At 43.1% G+C, this 11,806-nt stretch overlaps 1 protein-coding gene across 3 annotated transcripts in view; it reads left to right on the top strand.

Annotated features, from left to right (window-relative positions):
- Positions 1 to 649: 649 nt before the first annotated feature.
- The window catches only part of EDIL3 (EGF like and discoidin domains 3), a 459,417-nt gene continuing 448,260 nt past the window's right edge, over positions 650 to 11,806 (top strand). For all 3 annotated transcript variants that reach the window (XM_077139203.1, XM_077139204.1, XM_077139205.1), the window contains exon 1: positions 650 to 982. In XM_077139203.1, the coding sequence (XP_076995318.1) occupies positions 916 to 982 (67 nt within the window). In that variant the 5' untranslated portion in view covers positions 650 to 915. The remainder of the gene's footprint in view (positions 983 to 11,806) is intronic.

Genomic DNA, 11,806 nt, shown 5'->3' on the forward strand with positions numbered 1-11,806 from the left:
AACTTCTTTTCCTGGCTCTACTGAGACGGAACTTCAAGGGAATCCTTAAGGCGGTTAATTATAAAGTCAGGGCTGAAAATCAAGAGACTCTCAAAGACACCAAGGATTCCCTCCTCCCTTTTCCCTCCGAACTCCAGAGTCGCTGGCATGTGTGTGGAAGGCACAGGCAGTCTAGGAACTTCCCCGGCGGCGGCAGGTGCCAGGGTGTGGCTGCGATTGTCTCCTTTTTCTCATCCAGCAGAAGGAGACACCTTAGAAAGAGAGAGAGAAGGTGGTGGTGGGGGCGATGGAGGGGGAGGTCGGGAGGAGGGAATAAGAGGGGGGCGGGGGACGGGCGGGCGCCGGGGGAGCGGGGAGCGCGCGTGCGAAGCTCGGGCTCACACGCACGCCGCCTGTGTTTGTACACAGTGCGCTCCGGGCCGCCCGCCTGCTCCCCGCCGGCTCCCCGCCTGCTCACGCTTCATTGTTCTCCAAGTCGGCAGCCCCGCAGCCGCGGCGGCCAGTGCAGCGCGAGGCCGGAGCACTCGGGGCCCGCCGGTCCGCCCGCGCCGCTGACCCGGAGCCGCCGCGGGAACCCGCGCCCCGCCCCGCCCCGCCCGCCGCGCCCCAGCCGGGACCCCCTCCCCCCCCTCCCCCCCGCAGTGGCAGGCTGAGCCCGCGGGCGGCTACCCGGAGCTCGCCCGCCTCCGTGCTCCAGAGCTCTGGCAGACCGCGAGCAAAGATTCCTCTCTTCGGCCATCACACTATCTCGCCCTCTCCAAGAATTTGTTTAAAGAAGCGCTGCGGGAAGAAGACATCTTCTTGATTGCTCTGGTCGGGGCGGGGTCCGCTGCTGCCCCACGGTGCCATCTCAGCGACACTACCCTTCGCGCTCCCCGCGCCTCCACTTGCCTAGCCGGGGTCACGTCCGGGATAATGAAGCGCTCCATGGCCACCTGGCTCTTGGTTTTGCTAAGCCTCGGTGTCCCCCAGTTCTGCAAAGGTGAGGTGGCGGGGCCCGGGTCGTCGGGGGCTTGGCGGCGGGGTGGTAGTTCCCCTGGGAAATGTCGCGCGGGGGCTGGCGGCGGTCCCTTGGGTGCACCGGGGGTGGCGAGCGCCGCGGGCGGCACGGAGGAGGCGGCGCGCCCTAGGGACCTCGAGAAAGTGCCTGCAAAGTCAGAGCGGAGTGCGCGGGGCCGGGTGGGGAGGAGAGTGCAAAGCAGCCGGGGGAGGTCGAGGAAGAGGTGGGCGGAGGGACAACGCTCTCGAGAATCGTTTCTCCGAGGCTCCTTCGGCCGCCGGGTCGCCTCATAAACCTTCCCAGGGCAGACCCTGCGCTGCCCTCCGTGGGCGCCATGTGAGGGGGTTCCTGGGGGCTGGAGAGGTTGGGAAGCGGGTGCGCCCGGGACGTCATCTCATTTGGTGCGGTAAGAGGCTGCAAGCCGCAGAGCGGTGCGCCTCCCCGGGCGCGGTGCTCCGGAGCCAGGACCCGGCTGAGCGGTTCGCAAAGCCCGGCAGGCGCTGGCAGTTCTGGCCGCGGATGGAGTGGAAACCTGACAAACAGTTCGGCTTTCTCCCGCTTCTGCAAGCGGGGCGCACAACATTGCTTACGCAAACATCCAAGGAACCCCCGTCTCCTCTAACCCGAGGGCCTCTTGGCTTTGCTCTGCTCTCCCTCCTGTCGCGGGCATAACTCTTGGTAACAGAGTATCGAGCAGTGTTGGGCAAACCCCAGGTCCCCTCCCAGGAGCGGAAAGTTGTAAGAACTGGCCTGGTCGTGCTTTCTATGACTTGCATGAAATATAAAAGCCAGCTTTATAGAGAGAGAGATACCAGACTTCAACGAAGCTCCTGCTGAGTTGTACAGGTGACTCACAGGTCCTCTGCTAGGTGTGATGTGGAAATACAAGCCCAGCTCTGGCCCGGGGTCTCCCAGTTGGTCGAGACTGAAGTTTGTGCAGGATAAAGGCAGGGAGAGCAGCTCTGGCTCCCAGAGGCCGCGCATCCCGAGCTGTGCCCCTCCTGCGCTCGCGGAGGTTAGCGGTTCCTGAGAAAAGGACCCTGCGGGCTGCAAAAGCCTACGCAGGCTGCTTGGAGTGGAGAGCAGAGTGCACTCGGGGTTTAAAATACTGTGCCTCTAGAAAAGAGTAGTTGGATTGATAATACGTTCACTCGAATCCACTTGAGATTAGACATTGCATGAATAGTCTACGCCATCCACCCATGCACCTACAGCCATCTGTTTGTCTTAGGGGAACATGTGGGCCTCTGGGCGACCGTTTGTCCCAAGAAGATGGGTGGTGTTGGCCAGAAGCCCTCGCTGCCCTCCCAGCAGAGATCCATGGCCGCCCCTGCCCTCACCCTGCCTCTCCTCTCTCCCCCAGAATGTGGCTGTTTTGCTCAGGTTACAGGCGTGTGTGTAGGTGTGTGCCTCGCCTGCGTTTATGAAGTGCCCTTCCAGTGATCAGGCAGAGGCAGCTACTCCACTGCAGGTTAAGGAACGATGGTGACTCTGTATTCCTCGGCCGAGTCCCTGAACGATGTGAAAAAGACCGCGCGCCCACCGCAGCAAAATGTCCTTTCTCTTATTTCCAGCCTGAATCCCTTCTGTACTTTGACCTCTTAGTAGAAAGGGAAGCGGGAGAACTGCGGGCACTCCCTTCTCGTCCTCTCTTCCCCGCCTCCGTTCCCACCCCAAACAGGAAAACACGCACTCACTCACTCACACGCACCTTCCCCGTGTCACTGCCGCCACCATCGATCCCCGCCCGGAGGCGGAGGGCGGCGCGGGCGGAGGCGGGGAAAGCGCGGCGGGCGTCGGCGGCGGGTCCTGCCTCCCTGGTTCGGGTGGCGACGCCGGCTGAGCGCCCGCTCGCCGCAGCCATGGGCTGTGCCCCGCAACGCCCCGCGCCGGGAACACAGTTTACTCCGCCAGACAGGCCGGAAAGGGAGATGTTGGCCTGGCTCTCGGCTCTGGGCGTCCTAGGCAATGCTCCGGCAGCAGTGCACACTCCATATTCTTCAGCAGATTCCTTCCTTCACAGCCAGCCGGTGGGGAGAGGGAACGAGGGCTTAAGGAAAGGGAAGGACCGTTTTGCTTTAGTTCTTTTTGTCAAATTTACACCTCTGTAATTCATCCTCCCTCTGCCCTCCGGAAAGCAGAATGCAGCTTGCTAGACAGCCCCAAACAATTAAACTTTGAGCAAACTTATTGTAGCTAATGTTAACACTGAGGATTTTCCTTGCGTGCCAACCCAGACACGCCAAGCCCCAGACGTTCATCTACTGCACGTCTTTAGGAAATTGTGTTTCCTTCCCGTGTGTGGGTTGCAATTTACGTGTATTAAATTCCTGAGATTTGATAAGGAGATGTAACTCCTTTTATTAGTCTTTTTTTTATTTTTAAAATTAAACCAATGGATCAGAGTGAATGCTTTATTAACTCTTAAATTATTCATCATTATGGGTTGCTCCAAAAAATCCAATAACATGCATACAGTTGCAGCAAGCACGTGACATCTTATGCAATCTGTCCTGTGCCTGCAGTTTGTGCCTGAAGTCTTTAAGCAAATGGCACTGTCTAAAAATGTCTAGACATGTCCTAAATACTATGAATCATTGGCATTTGCGTTTGCTCTTTTTTTAATCAGTGATTTTTAGTTACTTCTGCATGATAATAAATTAGTACCCAAACAATCTCACCCTAGATAATAACAATGTTTCTACAGCAGTATTTACATCGTAATACATTTCCATGTTTAAGAAAAAAGTTACACATTTCTATCTTCACTATCTAATTTACATGACCATTAATTGCATGCATTAAAATAAGTGGTAACTTTACATCGCAGATGAAAAATTTAAAGATAATTTTGAAATATAGAATTAAAGTAATAGTTAAGTGAAGATAAGGTATCCTGATGTGGCAATTTGATATTAATGCAAAGTCTTTGTTACTGTGTCACAGCACTGCCATGATACAACACTTTTTTTCCTCTGGTACTGTAAAAAACTTTTACAGTACCAGAGGAACTATTACTATTAACTATTCGAGAAATGTTTCTTTACCCCTGAAATGTATTTTGTTCTAAATACGTATGTTTTGGGGAAAGCATTTATAATAATAAAAATATATATTATTATTTTATTTAATTATTGTTTGTAAAGATGGTCCATTTTTCCATCTTTATTCTGAAGTTGCAAAGATCTCCAAAGCTAGGCAAATGTATTTCACTCCTGAAATATTTTCTGAGTTAAAACTGTGGATTTTTTCAAATACCTTCATATCAATGTTTATATTACTTATGTATTCAACTTCTAGGGGATTTTAAATAAATAAATATTATAATAATGTTTGCTTTTATCACTAGATACATTTTCCTTCTCACAAAATCATTGTAACTAAAGAGAAGCAATAAAATATACATGATTAAATAAAATAGCATGCTACTCAATGCCATTACAAAATGTGAGTTTGACAGTATTTCAAGAGTCTGAATTGGTGGTCCAAATTCTTTATTTCACTGATGCTAATTAAGATAAGTATTTTAATGAGAGCTAATTTTATTTTTAAAACCCTTCATCTTTTGAAGGCTTTTGAATAATGGGATGGCCTGCATATGTTTTCATTTGTGTACCGTTTTTAAAACCTGCTTCATTTGTTGTTTACTGAATCCACTTGCAGGTGCAGTAGCTGTGAATATGATTTATGATGGAGTAGGCTCATTGAATTGTTGCCAAAAAAAAAAAAAAAAAGCAATGCAGGCTTCAGAACTCAGTTCAAGTTGGAAGTAACTCAGAAATAGTAGGTACTGAGAAAAAAAATACAAATCTTGCAAATATATAATTAGTGCTGGGCTTCCATCAAAACGAAGCAATTTCCTCTTTATATAGTTAAGTTTCTTTCCTAAGTAGTTTAAAAACGGACATTATTAAGGGAAAAAAAGAGTAGTAGAAAGCCAAATAAAAGTCAAACCCTTCATATTATTCGATTCTTACCTGTGATTTAACGAAGGCATCTAGCATGCTGCTTTATTACCATTGCCTTCATAATGATGAGAAGTTTTGTTTTATCAAGGCAGACATGCATTTATAGACAAAGAGTCAAATGACTGCCCCAGTAAAGTGCCGTAATTATGAAAAATTAACCCATGGTTTCTTATGTAATAATTGTTAATGAAAATACCTCTAAAAAGTGTTTGATTTGAAACACAGATTGTGTGATTGTGGAAGGCAGAAGTCAACTGGAGTCAACTGTACCCTCACCAGCAGGTGTCAGGATAATCAATGGGGATCAAATAAAGGAAGGATTTTTAAAAATGCAAATAAAGTGACTTTATAATCTGTTTGAAATTAATGTTTGTAGCTTTCCAGTGCTCTCTTACGAAAAAGAGGGAGAGTGAATTGTAAGTGCCTACTGTTTGTACCAAAGGATTGTAACTTGAAAACGGAGTTGCTCTAACTGCCCAAACCAATGCTCATCCAAGTGGAACGATTATTTTTCACGGGTCTACTGAGTACCTTCTAGTGGAAATGCATAGAGAGCTATGAGGCAATTGCAAGAAAACAGCTATTTCTAAGAATTTTAGGAGACTTTATAAGCTTACTGTCCATGCCAGTCACAGTTTTATAAATACAACTTCTGAAATACAGATTTTCATGGATATATACATTCAGCTTTATCTCTCACACTTGGAACAAGATGACTACTTATTCTTTTCCATGATGATGACAAAATGCATGTTTCCTGGAACTTGCAAGTTTCTAAAGAACATGCTGAAATAAGTTGTATGACCAAGACAGACTAAAAGACATGATAAATAAAGCTTCGTCTGTACCCATTTCTGCCAGCTGTTAATCCTTCCATATGTGCCTGACATGTATTAATAACTGTTTGTGCCTTGACATCACTTATTTGTTTTTAACTGTCATTTAACAGATAATCTTTCCTCTCAAATTAGTTATAATACCTGCTGATAGAGACATTAAAACCATACATTCTGTGTATAAATTATCATTTTTTTGTCTAGTCTCTGGACTTGTGCCAATTGGTCTGTCTCCAGTGACATCTTTTCTGGTTCAGAGTTCTCCTAAAACAAAAAAGAGCCCCTTTCTTTTCTCCCTTTTCCCTTCCCTGCCTCCCTCCCTCTTTCTCAGCCCCTTTCTCATACTCTCTCCTTCTCCCACCATCCTCTCTGTCACCCTTCTCTCAATTCTAGTTGGATAACAACTGAGGCACATATCCACTATAAAATTAATATGGCATTCTGTCATCATTATTAAAAGGTTTAAAATCTACAAAACATTGTGAATTTACAGTTTATCTTCTTGTTAGGGGAAAATAAAGATGACAGTGCTGGAATTACCATCTGCCCAATGCTAAAGTTTAAAACATAAATGGGAATAAATTGGGATCTAAAATATGGAGAGACTCAGGATACTTACATCTTGATATGGTCACAATACACTGTCTAGAACTATCAAGTCTGCAATAATTCATGTCCACTTACTTTTAGAGTGGTCACTTGTCTTGCAGTTTTAGCCACATGGAACACACCTGGGAATATGGGACAAAGCATCAAAAAGTTTTGACCATCCAACATAGATTTACATGTAGGCCTTAGAAAATTTTATTTCTCTTGATTTTTCAGGTTCCTGAGCCCTTTACAAACTGTATCCAGAACATGAAGGCCAGATGAGATAAAAACAAAACAAAACATGGCACTGTTAGACAGAGAAGACTGAAAATATATATGCAAAAAACAATGATTCCTTATAGTGCAAAAAACTGGAAACTTTTAGTATAAAGGTCTGAAGTTTAAAGACCTGAAGGCTTGAGGAGGCATAATTGTGATAAGTGATGCTAATAATGATATTGCATGATAAAGACTCACTGCAATATATTCAACTTTTTCTCGCTACAAAGGCAGAAAAAATTTTAAAAGTTTTGTCAAATATGTTTTTTTTTTTAATCATGCGCAGACTCCAAGAATTGAACCTGGGTCTCCAGCATGGCAGGCAAGAACTCTGTCACTGAGCCTCTGTTACCCACCCCAAATATGTTTTAAATTAAAAAGATACGCTTGATTGGGATTAGCTTCAGATATCTGAAGAATGCACTTTTTCCCATAATGCTAGAGATACGTGTTTTTATTGAATTTTTCTAAAGTTATGAATGAAGGTATCACAAAACAGAGAACTCTATTTTGTATGAAAGGCGTCAGAATGCAAGTAAAATGTCCCGCAATTATTTGGTTATATTTTAAGAAGAAACTTACTGCTCTTTTAAGAAAATATGCATTACTACAGTTATAATAACTTGGTGCAATTTATTTAACAGAAGACATTTTGTGTGTGGAGTAGAATGGAGGATTTAATTTAGGTGAAGTTTTTTTGAGTACTAAAGCAATTTTGAATATAATTATAACTATGGAGAAAGAAGATTGACTCTGTACCTTAGCTTTACTTTTCCTGTTTTCTAAAATAGGTCAGTATCAAACAGATTGACCTCTTTTTAACATATTATATAACGTTCCATAAATGGGAAATGCAAGGTTTTAATCTCTTGTTATATGGAAATGTGCTTGATTTGAAGGTCATCGCTATAGGGCCTTAGGCGACCATGGGATCCTAAAGGTTTTGCTTGGTACTTGATAAAGCGATGTATTCTGAGTATGCAAAATAATCCTTTAAATCCTTTCTAGTACTTAGGTCAGGGTGACCATCTACATTTTACTGATACTAGAGATTAAGGGAGGATATCCAGGGTAAGCCAGACTCATGACACTTGAGTAGAAGAGACCAGAACTATCATGTGGGGACGTTGAAGAATATTTTTATTTGAAATACATTAACTAAAATGTGAGTCCTGTAGAGCAGCTTCCCGCCTACGGGCAGGACTCTTCCATCTGCCCTCACATCTGTGATGCCCTTTTCCCCACATCTCCCCACATGTTTGTCTCTCCAAAGTCTACTTGTACTCTAATTTAGTCTACACTATGCTTTCCTATTTGTTTATCTTTTTCTTTCCATAGTTTAACTCTTGTCTTTTTAAAGCTAACATTTTTGAAATTCTACTGATAGATGGAAAAAGAAAATTCCCCCTTGAAATGCTTGAATGTAATATGCCAAGTTCTTGTTTCATAATTTGTGTTTCTTGAGCAGGGCTTAGAGCAATGCTAGGCCAGACAAGACAAGTCTAAACAACAGCAACAGCGATGACAGTAACAAAATGCTCAAAACAGGTACTTGAAATATATTAAAAGGAATGAGTGATTCCCCCCCACACACACACATTATAGTGTGCCTTAAGAAGTACTTGCATATGTTAAATAGCAGCCTCACATTTATGTAAAAATCGGGTCAAAATTTGTTTTGGAAACTTGAAAAGCTTTGTTTCTCACTTTCTTACATAACCATCTTATGATGTCTTGCAGAGTGAGCCTACTTTGAAAGTAGTTCTAAACCATTCTGCAAGAGCACAGTTAAGAGGAGGTTAACATATGGAGGGGTTGGGTGGGCCAGGATGGCTCAGTGGGCAGAGTTCTCACCTGTCATGCCAGTTCAATTCCCAGTGTCTGCCCATGCAACATAATAATAAAGACAGGTTATACAGTATTTTCTGTTTGCTAGAATCTTCAATTAAACAGAAGCTACGTCTAAGAGACAGATTCTTTTATTAGGTACAAGCAAGGCTCTGATTTGTCTTGCTAACCTTACTTTTGATTCACGAACCCTACTCTTCTTTTTTCAGGCCTGCCATGATGTCAGTTTAAGTAAATTGCTAACAAGGTAACACTTCTAAGTATCATGGGAATATTTTTTTTTAATTCTCATACCTACTCTATGAGGCAGAAACAGGTGAATGAGAAAAAGGAGACATGAGAGGTTATGTAGCTTTCCAAGTTCACACAGTTACTAAGTAGAAAGTTAGATTTAGTATCAAAAGAGTTTGAATCTAGAGAGAAAACAACAACAACAAAATGAGCAAAGAGTTCAAATTTAAAGTCTGTTCTTTATCTAGTAAACCATGGCTGTCTCAATGGTTACCCATTCTGTATAGCATGGCCATGCATTGCCAAATGATATTATTGTTTGTAAAACACACATCTTATGTAACCATATTTAATTGATTTAGTTATTTTGAAAGGAACAGTTATATTTATTCCCTTACTAATTTCAAAAATTCGGTTGTTGAAATGTAGTACTTGTTTTCTTTTCACATTCAGAACTAAAGGTTGGAATAAGTTCTGTTTGGTCAGAGTTAATATCTTTCAGCTTTATCGCTAACAAGAATAGTGAATCATTTCAAAATGCATTTCCTTCCAAATCTTGCCACTCAGTTTGATTGCAACATGAATTTTGTGTTTCTAAGATTACACTGCTCTCTGCATTGTTCCATTGTCACTCAGTCAGATGTGTCATAGCCCTGCCTTTTAGAAAAGGATTCTAAACCCCTTTTCAGTCCAACCCTAACAGTTTCCTCCTTGCCACCAGCATGCACCTCCTTTCCTCTTGGAGCTCATCACTAATCTTTCTGACATCCTGAACATCCTCAGTGGCTTCGGAACCTTGTTTCTTCTCTAACATTTGTCCCTTCTAAAAATTTTTAATGTTTGTGCTTAACATTCTGGCTTTAAAATCCCTTGAAGTTCCCAATGCCAATGATCCTCATCCCCCTTTTGTTTGTTTTTGCATGGGCAGGCACCGAGACTTGAACCCAGGTCTCCGGCATGGCAAGTGAGAACTCTGCCACTGAGCCACTGTCACACTGCCCCCTAATCCCTACTTTTGAGGTCACCACTGACAATGTTATTCATTGAACTTTCTCATCACGTGAAATTGCTCAGCTTCCAGTCCTTTACATTTTCTTAGACTTTCCACTTTTTACCAGAAATTTTTCTTTCTACCTTTCCTCACTTACCTTTACACCCATTTACGGTACTGGGTCTAATTTTCAATGTTCGTTCATAGATCTCTTCTTTTCAAAACTAGCATCCTTAGCTGTCCATTTCAAGAGCCCTCTGCCCTGGATGCTCTAATCATTTTTGGTTTATTAAATCCTAAACTAAAGGATTTCCAAATCTTTTTTCCCATCCCCAGCAATAATAAAACTGGAGTGCTGTTAAAAGGTGGTAAGATCAATAGATTGGAAGTCCTGGTGGGACTGAAAGTTTGGTTTAAATTGGGATCTAAAGGGAAGGAGCTGGGAAGAGGGAGAGAGTGAGAGCTTGAGGACTGAGATTATGGAGGCATTGCAGTAATTATACTGTGCTTATAATGATTAGGAATTATAAAATCTGGTGGATGACCATAGGAGTTATAACTGAGGGAAGGTGAAAGACAGATCAGCAGAAGAGGGAATCAAGGCTCTGAATGGCCTCGTGTTGGAAAAAAATCACCTATGTGGGTACTGAAATAAAAACTTTTTGCCAGGAGAAATGTTGCAAAGAACAATAATGAACTAGGAGCAGAAATCTCTAAGGAATGAAGGGATGTGATATGGAGATCAAGAGGTAACTAAGATAAGGGGGAATGTACGAGGTAGAGATTAAAATGAGTGTTTGTAGAGAGGAAGGTGTAAGAATGAAAGGGAAGTGTCATTGAGTAGTAAGGGGGACTTGTATCATACCTTCAGTCTTGGAATGTTTGGGATTGCTAAAGCTACCAAGATGCAATGTTCCAGAAATGGATTAGCTTTACGGGGGGGGAGGGGAAGGGGGCGGTTATTAAGTTACCTTACAATTCTTAAGGCCATGAAAATGTACAATTTAAGGCACCAACAAGAGAATACCTTCTCTGAAGAAAGGCAGCCAGCAGCCTGGTTGCTCTGTCACACCCGAAAGCACATGAAAACGTCACCTGGCCCTTCTTTCCTGGTTTCTGGTTTCAAACAACTTTTTCAGTTCCTGTGGATCCTTTTTTGTTTCTCTCCAAGACATATTATTTCTTATGTTTTTCTCTTTATATGAGCTTTCTTAAAGGACTCCAGTAAAGGATTAAGCCCCACCTTGAGTGGGTGGGCATATTTCCATGGAAACAACCTAACCCAAAGGTCCCATCCTCAATAGGTCTGCACCCACAAGATTGTATTAAACGAGACTAGCTTTTCTGGGGTACATAACACAGAAGTTATGGGAGACAAAACAGTATCCCATTTAGAGGACTGCAGGGTAAGTAGTGACCCAGAGGCAAGTTGATTTACTCTAGAGGAGAATGATAGCTATATCCCACTCACAGGCTTCCTTCTCTTTGCATTGAGCTCATAGTAATAATGAAGTACATAAAATGTGTTTTCATGTATTGCACATTTAAACCTCACAACAACTAAGAAGATACGATTCACAGCAGGGAGACAGACTGAAAATAGAATTGGCCATCAGCACTTAACTCTAGGCCTCATAGGTACGAGTCTGGAAGATCTTTCACTGTAGCCCAATTTCAGAAAGACCCCGTAACACAGCGAAGGAGCCCTTCTACATGGAAGAAGAGCTGGGGATAGACATTCTGTAGTTTTCCCTATCTCCTTTGTCCTGTTCAGATGGTGTTTATACATTTTGAAGTCTGCATAACTTGGGTTACCATCATGGGCTGTCTGCTTGATGGGTTTAATTCTTGCTGTCCTTGAAAATTTGTCCAAAAGGTTCTTACTGGAAAACAGTTAATGTTATTATCAAGCATGGATATTTTTTCCTTTTGAATAGACTCATAATTGTACAACCTTGTGCACAGCTAAGGAATTCTTTTTCCTCAAATTTACATATTTCAAATATTTGTAAACCACAATGTTTCTTCTTTAGTTCCTGACTTGCTGAAGTCGTACATATTT

This window comes from Tamandua tetradactyla, chromosome 21, assembly GCF_023851605.1.
Source record: "Tamandua tetradactyla isolate mTamTet1 chromosome 21, mTamTet1.pri, whole genome shotgun sequence".
NCBI classification, from domain to species: Eukaryota; Metazoa; Chordata; class Mammalia; order Pilosa; family Myrmecophagidae; genus Tamandua; species Tamandua tetradactyla.